The sequence below is a fragment of the Drosophila nasuta genome, chromosome 2R, assembly GCF_023558535.2.
Source record: "Drosophila nasuta strain 15112-1781.00 chromosome 2R, ASM2355853v1, whole genome shotgun sequence".
In the NCBI taxonomy this organism is placed as follows: domain Eukaryota; kingdom Metazoa; phylum Arthropoda; class Insecta; order Diptera; family Drosophilidae; genus Drosophila; species Drosophila nasuta.
The window spans coordinates 24,171,255-24,193,500 of NC_083456.1; the positions used below are offsets into that span (position 1 = coordinate 24,171,255).

At 41.3% G+C, this 22,246-nt stretch overlaps 1 protein-coding gene across 4 annotated transcripts in view; it reads right to left on the reverse strand.

Moving 5' to 3' along the window:
* Window positions 1–569: 569 nt before the first annotated feature.
* LOC132786148 (cytotoxic granule associated RNA binding protein TIA1) overlaps window positions 570–22,246 on the reverse strand; it is a 97,872-nt gene continuing 76,195 nt past the window's right edge. For 2 of the 4 annotated variants that reach the window (XM_060792590.1, XM_060792593.1), the window contains 5 exons: window positions 11,640–11,715; window positions 3,447–3,823; window positions 1,043–1,390; window positions 785–953; window positions 570–713 (listed from right to left, as the gene is read on the reverse strand). In XM_060792590.1, coding sequence (XP_060648573.1) covers window positions 672–713; window positions 785–953; window positions 1,043–1,390; window positions 3,447–3,823; window positions 11,640–11,715 — 1,012 coding nt within the window. In that variant the 3' untranslated portion in view covers window positions 570–671. The remainder of the gene's footprint in view (window positions 714–784; window positions 954–1,042; window positions 1,391–3,446; window positions 3,824–11,639; window positions 11,716–22,246) is intronic. The other 2 variants (XM_060792592.1, XM_060792591.1) reach the window with 2 other exon arrangements.

The following is a 22,246-nucleotide window of genomic DNA, read 5'->3' on the forward strand; positions in this document are numbered from 1 at the left end:
TGCTGCTGCTCTTGTTGTTGTTGTTGTTGCTTGCCATTTAATACTTAGAACTAAGTTTGCCGTCAACAAATGTGGATATTTAGTTAATGGGCATTTATTTAATATCATATTTCATATACCATATTTCATACTGTTCTATATCTGCTTCTATATCTGGTCTGCTTACTTATTCTGTCTGCCTTTCACTTGTGATCCTTTGCTTATAAACTAACCGGCTCTCTCTCTCTCTCTTTTCCCCGTTCCATCAATCAGTTGTCACTTCAATCTTTGTACAATTCCGGCATGCCATAGACTTGACTTGGCTGTTGCTGCGCCTGAAGTTGCAGTTGAAGTTGCTGCTCGTTGTTGGCTACCTGCTGATGCATCCAATGTGGCTGCGTATAATGCAGCTGTGGGGCATAATGCGCTTGTTGCTGCTGCTGCTGTTGTTGTTGTTGTTGCTGCAACTCATATGGCTGTTGCTGTTGTTGGTGGTGGTGCAGTTGTTGTTGCTGTTGCAGGTGATGATGCTGTGGTTGCTGCTGTAGCTGGTAACGTGGCTCCTTCACATAATCGCTGCCTACGCCAGGCTGTTGCTCTTGCTGTTGTTGTGGCTGCTGCTGTTGCTGCTGCTGCTGCTGTTGGTGTTGTTGTTGTTGTTGGGTGGGATACATGGCCACCGCTCATGGCAGCTACACCAGCAAACTGGGCGCCAGCCATTCGTCCTCCGCCAGCTGTAAAGAGACGCATGAAGAACCATCGTGAGGCATCAAGTATACGCAGTGTCTACGCCTGCTCAACTCACCTGCGGACTAACCTGAAACTGTTGCATAGGATAGGCCACAACGCCAGCTGCCTGAGGTAATGCACCGCCCACGCTCTGTGTGATCTGTGGCGCTGCAGCGGCCGCAGCGCTGGTTAACTGCGGCTGTGGCGGCACACTCTGCCAAGTGCCGGGCAACTGAACGCCCATGCTAAGTGCAAGAGTGAGACAGAGAGAGATTGTTGTGTATAAGAATTGTGCAGAGATAAGCACAATCGATGCCACTGCTTGAATGCTTACCCCATGTAGCTGGCCTGCTGATAGCCCGCAAATTGACCGTAGGTAAAGCCCTGCATGCCCTGCAGAAACTGGCCCGGCTGTAAGGCGCTAGCCGGTGCCGCTGTGGGATATGTTGGTGCCGGTGGATACCAGTAGCCGGCCACTTGCTGCCCATAGGCAGCGGCTGCAGCGGCCGCAGCTGCGGCTGAGCCAAATGGAAAGCCTTGTGCCAGTGCTTGGCCCGCTATGGCCGACATATGATTTGGATCGCCGCTCTCTTTGCCCCACGCACACTTCACTGGTTGCTGGTTAATTTCCGTATTATTGACCGCCACGATGGCATGTGTGGCAGCCTCTTTAGTGGAGAATCTACAAAAGACAAAGACAAAAAGAGAAAGAGAGAGAGAGAACGTACAAGTTTAGCAGAGTGTTAAGTTAAGGCAAACTAATTCGCTGGGGGAGCGCCTAGACTAACTGCAGATTGCTGAGCGCACATGGCATGCTGCAGATTGCAGATTGACCTGCTTAAATTTCCATTTAACCTGCAGCAACAACCACTCAACAACAAGAACAACAACAACGAGTTGTGTTAGCAGAACAAAGCGTAAAAGTGGTACAAGCGTCTGTGGAATTGTTTGGCTCTTATTGTACTTGTAGCTGTTAGTTGAGAGTTGGGCTTGGGGTTGTTGCTGTTGTTCTTGCTGTTGCTGTTGTTGTTGTGGTTCGGCTTGGATATAAATGCAGCAAAGGCAGCAGCAGCAGCAGCAGCAACTGCCGCCAGCAGAGACTACTTGTAGTCCCCAAGCTCATTATGTTACAAAACGCCAAACAATGCCAATGCGGTTCTTTTGCTCCCTCTCTTCCTCTCTCTCTCTACGTTTCGCTGTCTCTCAGTTTCACTCTCTCTCGTTTAATACAGAAATGAGTTTTGGGCAGCGGACAAAAGGCGCACATGAACCTGGAACCGACGACTGCATTGCGTTTGGGTTGGAGTTTTTAAGCCCTGCATCTCGCCGGGAGGGCAAAACCGCTGCCATTAAAATCCTATCAGCATTCGTGGCGGCAGCTGCGATCTGTTTGGTTGCTCGCTTTCTCCACAACCCTTTACAAGCCTTTCGCTGCTGCATACGAGCACACGTTTGCCGGCCTGTCTCTACACCCTTTTTCACTATCGTTTTTGCCTTGTTTGTTTGCATTTTCCTATTTTTTCTCCCCTCTCTCCCTCTTGCTCATTTTTGCCATAGGCAGCGTCGTCGTTCCTGTTATTGCGTTTCATTGTTTTGTTGCCTTAAATTTGCCTATTGTTGTTGTTGCTGCTGCTGTTGCTGCTGCTGTTGTTGAGTGCAAAAGTGTAGTTGATTTATTAACGGTGCGGCATACCCGAAGCTGAATGGAGGCACATTGAAATGGCGTGCACTCAATTGCAGCGACAACAACAACCACAACAACAACGACTACAAGCGGAAAGCTGAAAGCAGAACTGCAGACTGAAGAGGGTCGCACCACCAAAAAGGTGGCAGCCACAGGCCACAATACACAACAGTTCGCTAACAAAATCAAAATGGTGCGGAAACAATGGGTTAATGTGGTACAAGTAGCCGCTTTTCACTTTTAGTACTGCTTGATGCAACTTTTACTTTGATCTTTGTTTTGCGTATTTGTTGCTCGGCTAATGTGAAATGCGATCAATGAGACGTGGTTGCCATGTTTTACATTGTTCATATTCAGGTCATTCTAGAAACTATGCAAAATTGCACTGTGGTTCACTAGACGTATGCTTAATGAATCTAAGAATTCCATGAAACGTATACGCAATGTGATCAATGTGTACATACGTTGCTTATACGTAAGCCTGATCAATGCAAAGTATTCACTTTAATTAAAACGATCGTCAATAGCAAACGTTACGTATACGTAATGTATTATTACAATTTATATAAAATGAATACACTTCTCTCTCAAAGTGACGAATTGTAAAATTACTAAGCTGCAATCGTATCTTATACGTAATGTTTTTGAAACACATTATGTATACGCAATGTGTTCAGCTAAGATCCACATTAAGTATACGCAACAAAAATTTAATAACGCTAAAATGTATGTGCTACTTATACGTAATGTCTAACGCAAAAAAATATACGCTACGTATACGTAATGTCTGATTAACTTGCAGTATACACAATAAAAAACGATGCGCTCATATAAGCGTTACGTATACGTAATAACTGATCTGTTTGTCTCAATTTCGACAACATTTTAATATTTGTTTTTATAATATGCATACTTATTGTGAATAACATTACGAATGAGGAATTCTAAATTTACTGTACTGCATTCGTAGCATATATGTAATATTTATATAACATACATACATATATGTATACATAATGTATACGCAATGTGGAAACTCTGCTCTACTACTTACCGCACAAATGCATAGCCCTTGTCCTTGAACACGCGAATCTCCTGTATTGTGCCATAGGGCGAGAATGTCTTCTGCAAGATGTCCTCGTTGAGGAAGCCAGAGAGAGCACCGTTGATGCCGCCGCAGTAGACGGTGCAGTTTGTGGGGCTGCTCTGATTGTAGACCTCATCAAAGGTCAACGGCTTGACATTCACTGCGAATATCACACAAGTAAATGAAATCAGTTCACGACTCGAAATTTGTTTATTGATCGAGTGCGAAGTGGAATACTTACTGTCTGCCTTGGTGGCCGGCGGTTTTCGTGTGGCCCAGTTTGTGCGTATCGAACGTGAGCCAAGCCATTGTCCGTTCATGGCTGTGATGGCGGTTTCCGCTTCCTGTAAATAGCCCAAAATTAAATGGTGAGGCAATTAGCTAAAAGCTCAGCGCCATTTGCAATGGTTTGTCTAGCCGCTTAAGCCGCTTACCGCTTGCGGCTTACAGAAGATACAACCCGCCCATCGCCAGTCGCCCGTCTCTCGTCTCCCGAAAAAAACAACATCAACAAAGCAACGCGAAAGTCGTGAAAGTGTTGAAGAAAAAACAATTGCTGCTGTCGCGCAAAAGTTGCTCCTTTCGCCTGAGCTTGGGCGAGAGCAACTTGGTCGCTCTTTGATTCTCTTTGCCACAATTGGCGTTGGAAGTTGTGTAGTTACTGCATTTACAAGGGCAGCCACAAATTATAATTTCAATTTCGCTAAAAAGGTATTTCGTGCGTATCAAACGTGATTCATACTCAACAATGATTGCAACTTGCATGCAGTCAGGTGCACTCACTATGTGTGTGTGGCATGGGCGTTGCACAGCAATTTAGTTGCGGCACACCGAAGACTAAGTCACACAGCCAAGGAGCAGTGCCATAATGCAGTTCCTTGGCACGTTTCGGACGGTTGTAACTAGGTGCAGCCCGCCACAGGTATTGGTGTATTTTTAGCTTTTTTCGCAAAACATTTTTACATGGAGGCCACGTTTGAAGCAATGCGCGAAATCAGCGGCAACGCTGTCCAAACTGCTGCCGACCGGGCGTATACTCTATGTCAGTTGGAGGTAACTCATTCAATCTGCGGTTGAAGTACGAGTACCTCACTCTATGTGTGTGTGTGTTGAGTACTTGTAATTTATTCGAGCAGCAAACGTGGCATTTATTTACTTATGCTGAAATATTGTCAAAGGGTATTTCAATGTCCTTACGGGCCACAGCGTTGCGTTGGTTTTCATTTTCGTTTTTGGTTGTTGTTTTCTTTTTCTGCTCCCCCTTTAATTTAAACGCTTGAACAAAAGTCAACAATTGAGTGGCTGCCCCCAGCGATAAACCAAGCAACTGTCGCGTAACTTTGTCCATAATTTAAATTGAGTGTGTGTATGAGTGCATGTATTGTGTGTGTGCATAGCGTATATGTGTGTGTGTGTGTGTGCTTGCCTTGGTTAAGTCACGCAGTTTGCGTGCGTGCGCATTTTTATGCATTGCCAGTTGCATTTTTCATATTTGCATAAACTATAAATTTTACATTTTTTAACCGATACGCATCGTTGATTGCGACACTGCAACAACTGCCAGATCCTTGCGGGCAGGCAAGCAATGTGCGCAACAACAACTCCGACAACAACAACAACAACAACAGCAACAAGCTAACTGTCGGCCCTACTCGCCCTCGGGGCATCAGAAAGCTATTTAAATATTTTACATTTATTTATCAGCCGAGCCGAGTCGAGTCGCGTCGAGCCGTGTGGCGCCTGGCAACTTTTAAAGCTGCCACATGCAATATTTAATTTGCTATAAATGTGGCCGCAACTCAAGTGCAGCAAACTCAAATGCGCTTTTCTCGTTTGCCAATTGGAATTGCAATGTGTCAACGCAAAATTGTCTCAACAAACCTTTATGTCAAAGTGAACTTTTGGCCAATGGCTAATGCAACGAACTTTTTTAGCCAAAAACTTGCCTTTGCTTTTGGCTGCCACAAACACTTCTTTTAGGTTTTTGCTGCAAGTCTCTCGCTGGCTGGCCAAAGTTTATCAATCATTTTGGTGGTAAATTGCTTAGAAAACATTTGCAGAACATGAACTGTTAAGCTGCAAAACGAAGAAAGACAGAAACCGGAGTGGAAATGCTACGAAAGCAAGTGCTTAAAGTTGTATGCGACAATTCTCATGGAATATTTATGACTTAAAAAGAGAGTAGGAGAGAGATGGAGTAGACAAGTGTCTCTCATTTAAATGCCTCATTGGCTGTCATAACTTCGCACACAGTTCAAGAACCTTCAAGTAATTTGGCAATTCATCTAGCTCAAGTGTCTGTTAAATACCACAACACGACACCCAATCTCATGGCGAACAACTTGCTAAAACTATTTATGAAAGTCCCGCCATCAACAGTCCAACTCCAAGTCCAAGTCTACTTCGACAACAGCAACAGCAACAACAACAGCTAGCAACAGCAGCCATGTTTGTTGTCTCAAAAAATGTCTAAAACTAATTGCAAAGTTTCTGGGATAAACATGAAGCTGAAATAACAACAGAATGGTTTTGGCTTTGTGTAGACAGTTTTTGGGCATGGCCATTTGGCTCACAGGCAATTTTGTTGGTACGGTTAAGATGTCAGTCGATTTGTTGCTGCTGCTGCTGTTGTGGCCAGGCGAAATTAATTAATTGTGTATGGCAAATTTGCAGCTAATAGCTGGAAAAGTTTTTCGGAGACGAGAACGTTTGCCTGTTTTGCGGCCTGCTGCGGTTGTGACAACTAATACTTGCCACAAACACAAACGATAACCATAACAATAACCAAGCAAGTTCTTTGACTTGACAAAAAAGTGTTGCCTACTTGTGGGCGCCTCCCTCTAAATTAATTAAATTCTATTTAAGTGCGCGTCGAACCTGCTGGTTGTCAGCTTAATCACAATTCGACGAAAAGCTCGAAAAAAAAATAAATAAATTTCATAAATGCCAAGTTCCAGTTTTGCGACGCATAAGTTAATTTTAATAGACGACAACTTCCGCATTCGGATAAGTTAATTAATTTCCAAGAACATGACGGCCGGACCGAAAAAAAGAAAAGTTTCTGGTTCGCTGGGCAAGGCAAAGCGTGAGCATTACAGCATTTAAACTGAAAAATGTTGTCTAAATTCAATTTGATGTTCAACTTGTTGTAAGTCATTGCTTGGTGCAACTTTTGCTTTTGCTTTCATTGTTGCTGTTGTATGCCGCCTCTTTTGTAAATATTGATTACTTGATAAGCGGTGAATCCTTTAATGCCCCCGCATGGCCAGGGCCAAGGAAATGAAACTGCCAGGCGACTGCACGATGCCACGAAGACAATGGGGGTTGTTGTTGGATGAGAAGGGGTCACGGATGAGCATTATGCTGATGCTGATGGGGACGAACGGGAGCGAAGGGAAAGTCACAAAAAGTTTCGCTTCGGAGCAGCTCAAGAAACAAAACCAAAAAGGCGAAATACCTTCATTAAGCGAATGAAGAAAAGCAAAGTAAGTTGAAGAATTTTTAAGTGGTTTAAAAGGGTTTTGTCATACTTTTCATCTGGATCTTGCTATCCACCCCAACCAACTCTTCCTCCCCCCCACTGCCCGCCCCACTTAGTCGACTGCCACAAATGGGCGGGCCTTGTGCTGGTTGTGGCTGACATTTTGTGTACACAACGTACATAAGTTGGGAGCAAGACATTTTAAATGTTTATTAAAACAATAAGGAAATGGTTTGTGCCAAAAACGAGAGGAATAAAAAAAGGGGCCGCAAACACGAAGAAGAACTCGTAACGGCAAAAGGTGAAAAAAGGCAAAGTCAAACACAAAAAGGGGATAATCCCCGCACAAATACACTCCAAGAAAATAAGAATTTGTTGCCTTTTCTTGTGTTGCCTTTTCGTTTCCTCATTTCTTTTTTTGTTTTGTTCATGGCAACCGTTTTGTCTTGAGAAAAAAAGGTAACAGACACATAGCAGAGCATAGTATTTAGTGCTGGCCAACCGTTGTTCCGCTGCCCTCTCATAGTCCCATCCTCTATATCCGCACATCATCAGACTAAAAGGTTTGACCAGTCGGGCTCCTAAGCCGGTTTTGCGTTGTTCTTCGGTCAGATTCATTAACGTGGCTATTTAGATAAGCGTCAGAGCGTCAGCTCGTCAGCTCACAGTTCGTTGAGGGCTTTAAGCTGCCACCATTAACAAAAGTCGAACATTAAAGTCACCAAATACAAGTATAACCACAACAAGCCTCCAGCAGCTCGTGCTGCAATTGCATGAATTTTTTCTCTCTTTGCGCTTTGGCTGGACATTTCTGATGATTTCTTGATATTTATAGAATAACTCAAGTGGCAAATCGTTTACACACTTGAAATGCTGTCCCATTTGTCGCATTCTAAAGCATCAAACAGATATCGATGTATGTGTGTGTGCGTATACAATTTGAAGCCCAATGGCAAAAACAGTTTTCATTCTGTATTTAGACCAGAAGCAAAAGCAAAAAAAAATGTTTTTCGATTTTTGACCATTGCCTGCTGGTCACACATCAGAACATTTTCGAACATGGCTGAAGTTGGGCTTCAGCATCGGCGTCGACGTCGGCGTCGGCGTCGACGTTTGCCAGAAATCAGTATTTCACGCAAGAGCGCACTTTTGTCAAGACATAATTCCATGGGATTTATTTGTGTATGCCATTTTTCCCTCACTCCCCTCTCGCTCGTGCTCTCTCCCTCTTCATCTTCTTTATTTTTCATTTCGATTTTTTGGTTCCCCATTCTCCATTTATTTTTTTTATAGTTGCTACCCCCGAGGGTCAGCTTGTTCCTGCCTGCTGGTCATGTGTGTCCATGTGTCCAGTAGGTCGGTCGGTTGGCTTATGCGTGTGTAGGCAGTTTCAGGCTTCAAATCACTAGTTTCTGAATTATTATGGAAAACATAAAATGAATGTCCTGGCCATTTATATTTATAACGCAAGTTCTGTTCGCTTCAGCAAATTTATTACACACAACTTGAGCGTTTTGCTTTTTGTTTGAAATTAGCTTTTTTCACAAAAAAAATCGAATGAATGACTTTAACTTTAAAGAGCAACACTTTGACTTGAAAATTGAATAAAATATATTTTAGGAAAAGTGGAGAAGGAAAATTGATTTTCATTGCTGTTTAAAATTAAACAAATTTTCTTATAAATAAGACATAACTCTGACTTGACTCAAATTATATAAATATTGCTTAGAAAAATAAATATATTTCTTTAATACATAATTAATATTCCATTCTTATTTTATATAAATAAATAATATAAACAGATAATATTCTTTTACTTGCTACTATTTAGAAATAGTGAATGTTAAACTTTATGTATAAAGCAAAATTATTTTTTTTCAAACAAGTAAATTCTTAAGTATTCACTTGATGAATTTCCCTTTAAAGCGACAATTGTTCATTGTCCTTTGATAAGCGCTTTAAATAAGTGTGAAATTCTTAACTAAGCTTCGCTGATATTTAGAGTCATAACCTTTTGAATATTGATGGCAACACATGGGGAAAATGCACTTCAATTGCAGTGAACCGCAAGGCAACAGCAGCGAAACATTGGGTTAACCGCAGTCATTGTACGTCGTGACAATGCCAATGACAGAAGCGACAACAACAACAGCAACAACAACAGCAACATGATAATAATGCAACAATGAACTGCAGAAGCATTTGATGAAAAGAAACCGAACCGAGTTGGATGCCCCCCAGCAGTGCACATCGTGTGACTGGCTGCATTATTAACAGGGGGACGATGGGCGTTAGGTGGCATTATATCTTGTTCGCTGCACACATTGTCGAAATTCGCTTGCAATTTCTTTTTTAAATAAAATTCAAGCATAAGCGCATTGTGTGAAGAGGAAGACTGTCTGAGACTGACGTGTATTTTCTCCCTCTAAGAAAGTTGCAGTTGCATTAAATGTGTGCGTAAATACGCGTAGTTGAAGTTGTAAGTCAGCGTCCACTTAAGATGCAGGGAACGCACACACACGCGCGCAACAGTCGTTGAGTTGAGCTGTTGCTCATACGCCCCGTTAAGCGCGCGTGTGTTTGCCGCATTTGCCGCATTGGCGTGCAATAATATGTTAATGTTATGTGTGCGACAATAACTGATGCCGCCAGCCTTGTCAGCCATTAGCATTTTCGAGCAGTTCCCACACAGAAGCAGACCTGAAGGCAGCTTCTGTCTCTCCTGCATCGACATGTTTATTGCGCTTAATGTTTGCGGGAATTTGTTGGGCTTCTCTTCGCTGTTGTTTTTTTTTTTCGCTACTACTTGTTGTTGTTGTTGTGATTTATGATGCTAATGACACGCAGGCAGCCAGGCAGAGAGTGTCCTGACAGTGCTCACGCCTCACGCCTCGACGTCTGCGTTGGTTGCTGCCGCTGATGGTTATTAAATTATGGCAATTTGTGTACATCGTCAGTGTTTGGCAGCACTTGTTGTCGTTGTTTCTGTTGCCAAACAATTTGCGCTAAATATTTGAAGGCTGCCTCAGCATCAACTACAGCCAAAGCTTCAGCTTGTGCTTCAGTTACGTATTATGCAAAGCTCGGGCGATTGGCAAAATATTCATGCGCAGGCGGAAGTGCTGAATGAAGAAAATGTTTCTTCCTTTTCCGTTTGCAGTTGCAATCGAAATGCACACACAGACAGTACGTGTGTGTGTGTGTGTGTGCGTGTATGAGCAGTAAGCCATTCGAAAAATAACTTTTCAATTTCCGCAAAACCACAGAAAATATATAAACTTTGCACAAAAATTTAATAAAACTTTTCGCATAAATAAAATTTGCATTAAATCAGCTGCAAGCGACAGAGGCGGAGGCAGACGCAAGAGGAGGGCGTGGCAAACGGCTTAGTGTGCCGCATATGAGTTGGTTATACATCTGTATGTGTGTCAGTCTGTGTGTGTGTCTGTCTGTGTTTGTGTGCAAAACTCATGTCGAGAAACTTAATTTGAAATATTTGAGTTTGCTATTTGGAGCGCGTTTGTTTTTCTTTCATTTGCCTTTGCAATGCATCGAAACTAATCGAGAAAGTTCGAAAATTTGTCGCTTGCTCCGCCACGCTCCCTTCCCTTCTCGATGCGCGCCTCGAGCATCGGTGCAGCATAAAAAGTTAACTAGTTAGAGCTTGGTGATGCTTTTGACACGCCAGCCGCAAACCAAATTGCGTATACGCCGCATTGCACTCAAATTCGTTGTAATTCAGCATCAGCAGCAACAACAACGCTTGGCAAAAGCTAAGAGACTTATGGCTTTAGCTTAACCATTTGAATGACAGCATCTGCCTGACTGTGGACGAGCCATGGCAGTGTCTAAGTGTCAAGGATTATGTTATATTTACACACTCCTCTGTTGCTGGCTGTCAGCCATCTCTATCTGTCTCATTTTGTGTGTGTGTTTGTGTGTGTGTGAAAATATTGATATTAGCATTAAAATTTAATTAACAATTTTCAACGTTTTCTGCTTAATTGACTTGTATGGCCCTTGGCTTTAATAACAGCTCACAACTGAATGTCTTGACTTGAGCTTTGATTTCACTTTTGACTTTTCGCTTTGATTTCGCCAAACATATCTCTGTCGCTTTCAGAATATCCTCTTTCTGTCTCTTTCTCTCTCTGTATTCTGGCTGTCTCCAGCTAAGCTTGCGCATTTTTTCTGCTTGACTGCCTGACACGCATTGCGTTTGATCCCCGACTATGCGTCAACTCTCGGCTTTCTCGCATTTTCTACCTATTAAGCACGTGAAATTCAATCACAACAGACACAAAACAGAACCCACAAACCTTAAAGCCACTCACACACACACACACACATGGAGACTCCCACTCAATTTTGAGTGTGAGTTATTTGTACCCTTATCACTTGCGGTTTAAACATATTGAATATGATGTGTAAATGTTTTCGGTTCTCTTCTTAACTTGGCCGTGAGATTTGTTGCATCTGCGCCCAACTGTGCGTGCGTGACTCTCAAATTCAAGGGGAGTTGATGCTGTTTTAAGAGGGTAACGATTTTCTCCCAGGGGCTGCTTTTTGATATGCCAACTGCTTAACAGTCAGTCGAACAGAACACTTTTTGATGAAGTAAGTTGCCGCACCTGTCTTGCTTCCATTCTCTCTCTGTCTCTTTTTCTCTGAATACTCACCGATTTCTTAACAAAGCTCACGAATCCATAACCCTTTGATTTCAGCGTCTGTGGATCGCGCACAACTCGACAGTCTCTGCGAATGACAAATGACAGGCGAAAAGGGAAGCAATTTATTATCGTGTTTACATTATATATATAGACATAATTAAGATAGTGCTTAATTCGAAAAGTGCCACACAAATGGGATACTCGATTTAATTTATTTAAGCCATTTAAAATTATCTTTTAATGTTGACCCAAAAGACCAACAAACACAAAGGCAGTAGAAGTAGCTGAGGAAAATCCCATAAAATGAAGAGTGAACGTTGGTTGGCCCAAGTAAATGTCGAAAGTCGAATGCGGAAAGCTAAAAGTCGAATGGATGTCCTTTGCCAAAACGGAGAAGGGAAAAAAAGAAATTGCATGTGCAGAAATATGAAGCGAATGGAATAAAAAATAAAAAAAAAAGAACCAGAAATCGAAAAGAAACGTGTTTGGGAATGGGATTTCTATATAGAAACGTGTAGATGGAAAAGCCAGCTGAATTGTAAAAGCTGCTCCTTAAGAACGACAGCAAGCAGCTTATGCGCTGGGCGTGGCAACTAAAAAGGATTTTCCAGCTGCAAATACCGCACACACAAAGTGTTAGACCACGTGTCGGACGTTTTGGCTTCACTCAGCAGCAACAGCAGCAACAGCAGCAACAGAAGCTTGCAGCTTGCTGGCCAAGCTAGCCTGTGGAGTATGGGCTTTAAATATTGTGCCGCCGTCTTGCTTAAGCCACGAAGAAATATTCCAGCCCAGCCCACTACTGATGAGTGTATGTATGTGTGTGTGTGGGAGTCGCTCGCTTCAACCGCAACACCGACAAAAGCACCAACAACAACAACATTAACGGAGGGCAACCCGCATGTCGACCGCGGCATTTAAAAAAGGCCAACTTGATTGTAAATCACGATAAAAGTCAATTTTTAATATGAGTTTTAGTTTAGCCCAAGCTAAGCCCACACCTCCGCTCAGCTCTGTTTCCCTCTTCAGGCCATGTTTAAAAAAAAAAAATAAACGGAAAGAAGAAAAGTATTTTAATGGCCTTTGGCTTGGGCTTTAGCTTTCAAGCTTCAAGGTTGCAATTTATGGCGCTGACCAACAGCGAAATTGCATTGCTGCAGCCAAAGTGAGTGAGGGAAAAAGAGGAAGAGTAAAGCACTGTAATCGATACGCACATAAATATTGGGGAAAAAGCATATTTAATTAAACTTTAATATTTATTAGCTACCAAAGGAATTTCAGCTGCAATTGCTTCGGGCCATGAAATTTCGGGGTTTGGGATTGGCATTTGAGTTTGATTTTAGAGTTTGGGTTGTCGGTTTGGTTTGGTTTGGTTCGCTGCTCTCTGTCTGCACTCTGCGCTCTGCCACGTAAACAAAACAAATGAACACGATATGAAAACACACACACCAACACACACACATCAACACACACAGACACATGTCTGTTAGGAGCGCTTGCACACAAATATTGCAGCCTCCCTTTTTGGCTGGGCTTTGATTGTGCCAACAAATTAAACGCCATGCAAATGTATGCAAGACCATGTTGCAAGGTATATATGTAAGTGTGTGTATACAAGTCTGTCTGAGTGTGTGTGTGTGTGTGTGTGTGTGTGTGTTGGTTATATTGCATGCATGTCTCCCTCCACACAAGGCAGCAACCCCCAACTTGATCATATTTCACAATCGATAAGCATCAGTTCATATTTTCATAACATTTTTGTTTGAATATTTCAACATGCAGCAGACACAACAACAACAATCACGACAACAACAAAGACAACGACAACTTGCAACTTTGCAGAGAGAGAGAGAGAGTCAAACAAATACGAAAATTTGGGTAAGTACACGCTTGAGCATCGTGTTGCAATAATATGTTTGAACATTTAGCATAAAACAAACATAACCTTTGGCAATGCTCGAGAAATAAATCCGAATGTCGTATATAAATACATTCATATATGTATGTATATTTGTTTGTGTGTTTATAAGTTGTGAGGTAGTTGTCTAAATTAAAGTTGCAAAAAAAAAAAAATAAACATCTGATTGTCACAAATCAAAGCATCAGCTGATGCGCCAAAGCCTTAATTAAGTTGGCAACTCCACTTAGCATAGTTCAACTGTTGAGTTTATCGAACGGGTAGTAAGTATCGCCTTGATCCACACAGAGATGCTTTGAGTACTCACTAAGGGCAGCCATCTTCACTTATGCACTTTTTTTTCACTGAGAGCATTATTACATCAGACCAAAAATTTGCAAAGAAAAATTGCAAAAATAAATTTAAAATAATACTGCAACCAAGAAAGGAAAGCCAACAATTTTGGCATCCAAGGTTTTCTTTTGTCGCCAACTTGGATTGGCCGGCTCTAATAGAGAATTTAGAATTGCTAAATTTTCTCTTTGCCACTGATTGGTAAGTAGTGTCCATCTGATTAGACCTTGCAGTAAAATGCTATTTTATGCAGCTTATTGGCCATACCTCTGGCAATTGCACCCGCTAGACCCTCCTTAGAGTGGAATAGGTGTTGCACATTGCGATCCTCGTCTCCCCCCCCTTTTGTTGAACAAGTGCAACTAGTGAAGCGCACGCGGATATTCACCCTAACCTGCAAGCCTAAGGGAGTTTTGGGTGAAGGCGGCGAACCTCGCTGCAAACAACCGGCTAGAGTGGGAATAAGGCGATAATCTTGCGGCAGCGAATCTTCGCTGCAGATTATCAAACGGTATTCGATAGCGGCTAAGCGAAGGCGATACTAGAGACGTTCAAAGGAGCGTAGATCTTCCGGCGAGATCTACGGCTCCACACAAAACCCGCCAGCACCATCTGCATTGGATTGTTTTCGTTCGTAAAATGCACTAAAAGTGCCAACATGGTTTGAATACTTGAAAAATTAAATTGAATTTGTAAATAGTACTTGTCAGATCAACTAACTCATTTTTTCGACTTTTCACACAGCCAACATGGGTACATAGGGATTGATAGCCTGATAACCATAACCTTTTATCATCTTTAACAGCTATCATCAACAATCATATATGCTACGACGGATTCATCGGTTATCAGGCCTGCTAACTTCGATGGAAAGTGCGTAAGTACGGCATAGCCGTGACTGTATTTATAGTTGATTGGGGTTGTGATTGTGAGGCTTTCAATTCCGTGTGTTCCGTGTTGGTATATTTTTCGTATTATTAAGTCATGAAGACAAATATTTAAACAAAACAGATTAACGTAACGATAAATAATAGCTCGATAAATCAAGCACTATTGTTAATTAGAGATAATTTTTATAAACAAAATGAAGTATGTGTATTAAAATACTGAATATTATGGAGAAGAAAACAATGAGGCGTTAAACTTTTAATTTTGATTGGGCACTAGATGTGCGAGCGTTTGAGATAATGCGAAATGAGTACTGTCCCTCTCCCTGGTATTACACTCTGTCTACACTTTAATTTATGATGACTTACTACCCAGTCGAAGCCAAAGACCCACCCCAGCCCTGAACTGAGCCGGCAAGTTAGCTAGACAGAGTAGGCTTAGATGAGTAGAACCTCGTGGTGTTCGTCACATAATTAAATGGCGCCCAACTCGTGAGGCCTATGGAAAATGTGCCCCAAAATAAACATTTCCTCATCAAACTATTCATTCTTTTTATTGAAAACATAGATGTATGAATTTTCTGCCTTCTGGATTGGCTGTTTACTGATGAGAACGTCGGAAGCAGACCAGGCGAAAAGAACATACATAGCGGATTCATTAATTGATAGTGTTATCAATGAATTAAACCTGTTAAATGCAATTTTCTGGCCAATAATGTGATTAAGGAAATTTTTGTAGAATTGGATGAATTTCGATTCTCTACCGAATCATTGTTAGGCCCAGTACACAATATTGTGTTGTGGTATTGAAATCGAGAATTGTTCAGTATTGGTTAATATCGATCTGTTCCTCTTTCAATCACAAACACTCATCAAATACGTTACTAATCAAAGTAGATTCAGACTCTCAGTACACACTTCGCATTGTCTTAAAATCGCATTGAAGGGTAAGTCCCAAACTTAAAACTTAAAACTTGAACACTATATTATCGCATATCGTAAACTTATTTTTGTCAATTACCTTGTCAATATCGAATACCGTACTAGTTCACATTCATATTTTAATTCATTATGCCGGTTACTCGCAGCGACGAAAACCTCGCATCAGCTAGTTCACTAATTCTTTGCAAAATTTGCAATGATTTAAAATCGTCTGAATTTGAATTAGTAAAACCCCTTGTAGTCATAACTTTCACTCCGAATGTATATCCAATTGGCTCAATACTAGCGAAACTTGTCCAACTTGCAAAAGCCGTGCAGGATAGGAGATATTTTTGGCTCAGAACAATCTGAAGGGTTAAGCATGCTTCATACAGTTGCAGCACCCCAGTTTCACGCGAAGCCTCGGGAGCCGCTGGTACTAAACCACGAGATCGACCAAAACAAGAGCTAATCAGAGAGAGAATCTCATGAGAAATGCCGCACAATCTCCTTCTTGGCAACACAGGGCAAGCTTAGAACAAAATGTACCTACTTCCAGGCAGCATCAAAATGCTGCGCGAGAAAGTCGCTTACCCCGAGCATCAACAGGAAGTACAACCACACCCGTTCCAGCTGTGTCTGAACAACGAGTTCAAGGACTTATCACTTCTTCACTCGATAACTTTCGAGCGGAACTAGTCGCTACTATCGCTGATCAGGTTGAATTTGCCTTTAGAAACTTAAATATTGCCGCCCAACCGCCAATAGTTCGTTCCGAGGAACCGCAATTGGAATGGGATAACGAAATTCCAGATCAGAATAACGAAGGATTGGGGCAATCAGGAAATATATCTGGTAGTCTCGATCGGCCTGACCGAATTTCCAGTACCATTGTTAATTGGCATCTTAAGTTCAGTGGTACACCAACTGATATACCAATCGATGACTTTATATATCGAATAAATTGCTTGACCTCTCGTTGTTTGAGCGGAAACTTTAATACGTTGTATCAGTTTGCGCACTTACTATTCTCAGGTCCAGCGTTAACATTCTATTGGAGGTTTCATCGTAGCTCTCATCATAGGAATTGGTATAATCTTTGTTCTCGTTTATGCGAAAGATACCAAAATCAAAGAACCGATGAAGACATAAAAGATAGCTTAAGACGCAGGAAACAAAAGTTTAATGAACCTTTGATGAATATCTGGATGCGATGTTAAACATAGCAGATACGCTTAATTCTCGTCTATCCGATACCGAATTGGTCTCTTATGTTAAACATAATTTGAAACCAGATCTTCGACATGAACTATTACATGTCCCAATTTCAAATTTAGCTATCCTTCGTAGAGAATGTCACAAACATGAAGAATTCTACTCACAACTGCCTAAACATCAAAATCGATCGAATAACCCCAACCGAGTTATTCATGAGATTGCTTTAGAAAAAGACCTGGAGTCAGGCTCGGAAGATGAAGACTCAGAATCAGCAGATGTAAATGCTATGAAGTACTCTGATAATTTCAAATGCTGGAATTGCGATGAAATTGGTCATCGTTACCAGGATTGCCTGAAATCACGTCGTATATTTTGTTATGGCTGTGGAAAACTTGACACATATAAACCAAATTGTACAAAATGTAAAACCAAACAGGAAAACTCGCAGAAGGGTATTCGCTTACCACCAAAAGCGGATATCCGCAATTAAAAATAGAACCAAATTCTCTAGAGTATTCTCAACCACCTGCTATATCGAATAACTTACCTGACTTACAAATTCATCGACATTTTATACCTTATCATTTGCGATTAAGAAAAATACACACATCTCCGAAATCGCGTGCTGCTCATCGTATGCATACATTTTGGTCGAAAAAGCGTGTACTAAATTCTTATAGGATATCAGCTATCGTAAATAAAGACAACGATATACGACCCTTTACTTACCTCAACATTCTCGATCAGCGTTGTTTGGCCTTGCTCGATAGCGGAGCAAATAAAAGCGTGATCGGAGGAAACTTAGCAAAGTACATTCTTGAAAATAATATTAACTATCTTAAATCCAAAGGATTTGTTAAAACTGCTGATGGACAACCTCAAAAGGTCGCTGGTACCATTAATCTTCCAATCGAATATAATTCGACAAAGCAATCGTTTGAGTTCCTAATTGTTAGCGCCATCACGCAAGATGTTATTTGCGGAATTGACTTTTGGAATAAATTTGGAATTTCTGTTAGTTATGTTAATGCAGTAACTGAATCTGAAATTGAAAATGAAACGATACCCAAATTGTCTCTTACAGTAATGCAAAACGCAGATTACAAGCAGTTGTTGATTTTTTCCGTCATGCGAAAGGGACGGCTTAGGAAAAACAACACTTCTTGAACATTCTATAGACACAGGAGATAGTACTCCCATTAAACAAAGATACTATCCCATATCTCCAGCTAAAGAAAAGCGACTTTGTGCCGAGATTGACCGCATGTTACGTTTAGGAGTAATAGAAGAAGCTTCGAACTCTGCATGGTCCTCGCCTGTGGTTTTGATTGTTAAACCTGGCAAAGATCGTCTATGTCTTGATTCTCGAAAGCTAAATGCAGTGACGAAGAAGGACGCATATCCCATGCCTAGCTTAGAAGGTCTTCTAAGTCGATTGCCATCTGTTAAGTGCATTTCCAAAATCGATTTAAAAGATGCCTTTTGGCAAATTTCTCTAGACAAAGAAGCGCGACCAAAAACTGCTTTTACGGTACCAAATAGACCCTTGTATCAGTTTACTCGGATGCCATTTGGCTTGTGTAACTCACCTCATACAATGTGTCGTCTTATGGATCAAGTAATTCCCTATGACATGAAGGAACACGTATTCGTTTACCTAGATGATCTATTGGTCATGTCCTCTAACTTTGAAGACCACTTACTGCATCTGACCGAAGTGGCAAATAGATTACGAAAAGCGGGACTAACAATAAATGTTACCAAAAGTCAGTTTGGAATACGAGAAGTAGATTACTTAGGCCATGTAGTAGGAGAAGGCACACTTCGAGTAAATCCAATGAAAGTGCAAGCCGTTTCCGAATTTCCGGTGCCACAGTCCAGACGCCAACTGAGACGATTCCTGGGCATGACTGGTTGGTACCAGCGTTTTATTCCCCAGTACTCAACGGTCATCTTTGAACTAACAGAGCTGCTAAAAGGAAAGAAATTTGAATGGAATGAAGAGGCCCAACATGCGTTCGAAGCAATAAAACATAGACTATGTGCTGCTCCGTTTTGCGTCATCCCAACTATGAGTTGCCATTCATAGTGCAATGTGACGCTTCAACATATGGCATCGGCGCCGTATTAGCTCAACTTGATGCAGAAGGCAACGAACTACCCATTGCATATATGTCGAAAAAGTTGAACAAAGCACAACGAAATTATTCTACAACGGAATTAGAATGCTTGGCAGTTGTATTAGCCATTAAGCGATTCCGTATGTATATAGAAGGCCAATCATTCAAAGTTATAACCGATCATGCAAGTCTGAAATGGTTGATGAATCAAACAGACCTTCATGGCAGACTTGCTCGGTGGGCGTTAAAGCTACAAGGAATGGATTTTCAGATCGAACATCGAAAGGGCAGTCAAAATGTAGTCGCTGACACTCTTTCCAGAGCATTCGAAGAAAATGTAGATGTTGTTGAGCTCGAAATACTACCAGAGATAGATTTAAACTCGGATGCATTTCTCGAAAGTGATTATGTCGAGTTAAAAGAGAAGATGAGCAAATCCAATCTTCCGGATTTCAAAATCATAGACGGATATTTATATTACAGAGCAGTATTGCCTTCCGACGTCAGCGAAGATATTGGCGATGGCTGGAAACTGTACGTCCCTACATCTCTCAGAAATTCGGTGATAGTTTCAGCTCATTGTACCCCAACGTCAGCACATTGCGGCACAGCGAAGTGTCTAGAACGCATTCGTAGGCATTTTTATTGGCCACGAATGGTAGTGGAAGTGCGAGACTTTATTAGCAAATGCGAAATATGTCAAACCTCAAAATACCCGACACAAAATCTAAAGCCGCCAATGGGTATTCAAACAATTAGTGAGCGAGTATTTCAAAGACTCTACATAGATTTCATAGGTCCGTTTCCACGCTCAAAACTTGGTAATATTGGAATTTTTATCATCCTGGATCATCTTTCAAAATTCACATTTCTTATACCAGTTAAGAAATTTTCGACTTTAATAATCATTGATCACTTGCGCAACACTGTATTTAACTGTTTTGGCACACCAGAGTTCATAATCAGCGACAACGGCACTCAGTTTAAAAGCCGAGAATTCGCTGCATTTTTGTCTTCGTATGGTATCAAACACATGTTCACTGGAGCATATTCCCTCAAAGTAATGCAGCTGAAAGAGTCAATAGATCCATTAATGCGGCGTTAAGATCATTTATTCGATCAGACCAGCGAGAATGGGATATATATGTTAGCAGTATCAATTGTGCTCTACGCAATAACATACATCAATCGATAGGCGCGTCACCGTACTATGTTGTATTTGGACAACATATGATGACGCATGGTAAAGACTACACAGTACTTAAAAATTTGAATCTCTTAAGTGAAGGAACTGCTCGACTCGATCGTGCTGACAAATTTTCTAAAATCCGTGCTGATATTCACAAATATCTGAAAAAGGCATATGAAAAGAATCAGAGATCGTATAACTTTCGTACTAAAGAACGAACCTTTGAAGTTGGCCAGACAGTAATTAAGCGTAACTGGGCACTGAGCAATATGGCAAACAATTTCAACGCTAAGCTTGCACCAGTCGGCCTTAAGGCACGAGTAAAGCGAAAAATTGGACAGGCCTTATACCTATTAGAAAATTTAGAGGGCAAGGAAATTGGTCAATTTCATGCTAAAGACTTGTGGAATTCAAAGAGTAACTACCTTCTTTCAGATTTTACGTCTTCGATTGAACTCTCGATTAAAATCTGCTGTTGTGAGGTAGTTGTCTAAATTAAAGTTGCAAAAAAAAAAAAATAAACATCTGATTGTCACAAATCAAAGCATCAGCTGATGCGCCAAAGCCTTAATTAAGTTGGCAACTCCACTTAGCATAGTTCAACTGTTGAGTTTATCGAACGGGTAGTAAGTATCGCCTTGATCCACACAGAGATGCTTTGAGTACTCACTAAGGGCAGCCATCTTCACTTATGCACTTTTTTCACTGAGAGCATTATTACATCAGACCAAAAATTTGCAAAGAAAAATTGCAAAAATAAATTTAAAATAATACTGCAACCAAGAAAGGAAAGCCAACAATTTTGGCATCCAAGGTTTTCTTTTGTCGCCAACTTGGATTGGCCGGCTCTAATAGAGAATTTAGAATTGCTAAATTTTCTCTTTGCCACTGATTGGTAAGTAGTGTCCATCTGATTAGACCTTGCAGTAAAAATGCTATTTTATGCAGCTTATTGGCCATACCTCTGGCAATTGCACCCGCTAGACCCTCCTTAGAGTGGAATAGGTGTTGCACATTGCGATCCTCGTCTCCCCCCCCTTTTGTTGAACAAGTGCAACTAGTGAAGCGCACGCGGATATTCACCCTAACCTGCAAGCCTAAGGGAGTTTTGGGTGAAGGCGGCGAACCTCGCTGCAAACAACCGGCTAGAGTGGGAATAAGGCGATAATCTTGCGGCAGCGAATCTTCGCTGCAGATTATCAAACGGTATTCGATAGCGGCTAAGCGAAGGCGATACTAGAGACGTTCAAAGGAGCGTAGATCTTCCGGCGAGAGATCTACGGCTCCACACAAAACCCGCCAGCACCATCTGCATTGGATTGTTTTCGTTCGTAAAATGCACTAAAAGTGCCAACATGGTTTGAATACTTGAAAAATTAAATTGAATTTGTAAATAGTACTTGTCAGATCAACTAACTCATTTTTTCGACTTTTCACACAGCCAACATGGGTACATAGGGATTGATAGCCTGATAACCATAACCTTTTATCATCTTTAACAGCTATCATCAACAATCATATATGCTACGACGGATTCATCGGTTATCAGGCCTGCTAACTTCGATGGAAAGTGCGTAAGTACGGCATAGCCGTGACTGTATTTATAGTTGATTGGGGTTGTGATTGTGAGGCTTTCAATTCCGTGTGTTCCGTGTTGGTATATTTTTCGTATTATTAAGTCATGAAGACAAATATTTAAACAAAACAGATTAACGTAACGATAAATAATAGCTCGATAAATCAAGCACTATTGTTAATTAGAGATAATTTTTATAAACAAAATGAAGTATGTGTATTAAAATACTGAATATTATGGAGAAGAAAACAATGAGGCGTTAAACTTTTAATTTTGATTGGGCACTAGATGTGCGAGCGTTTGAGATAATGCGAAATGAGTACTGTCCCTCTCCCCTGGTATTACACTCTGTCTACACTTTAATTTATGATGACTTACTACCCAGTCGAAGCCAAAGACCCACCCCAGCCCTGAACTGAGCCGGCAAGTTAGCTAGACAGAGTAGGCTTAGATG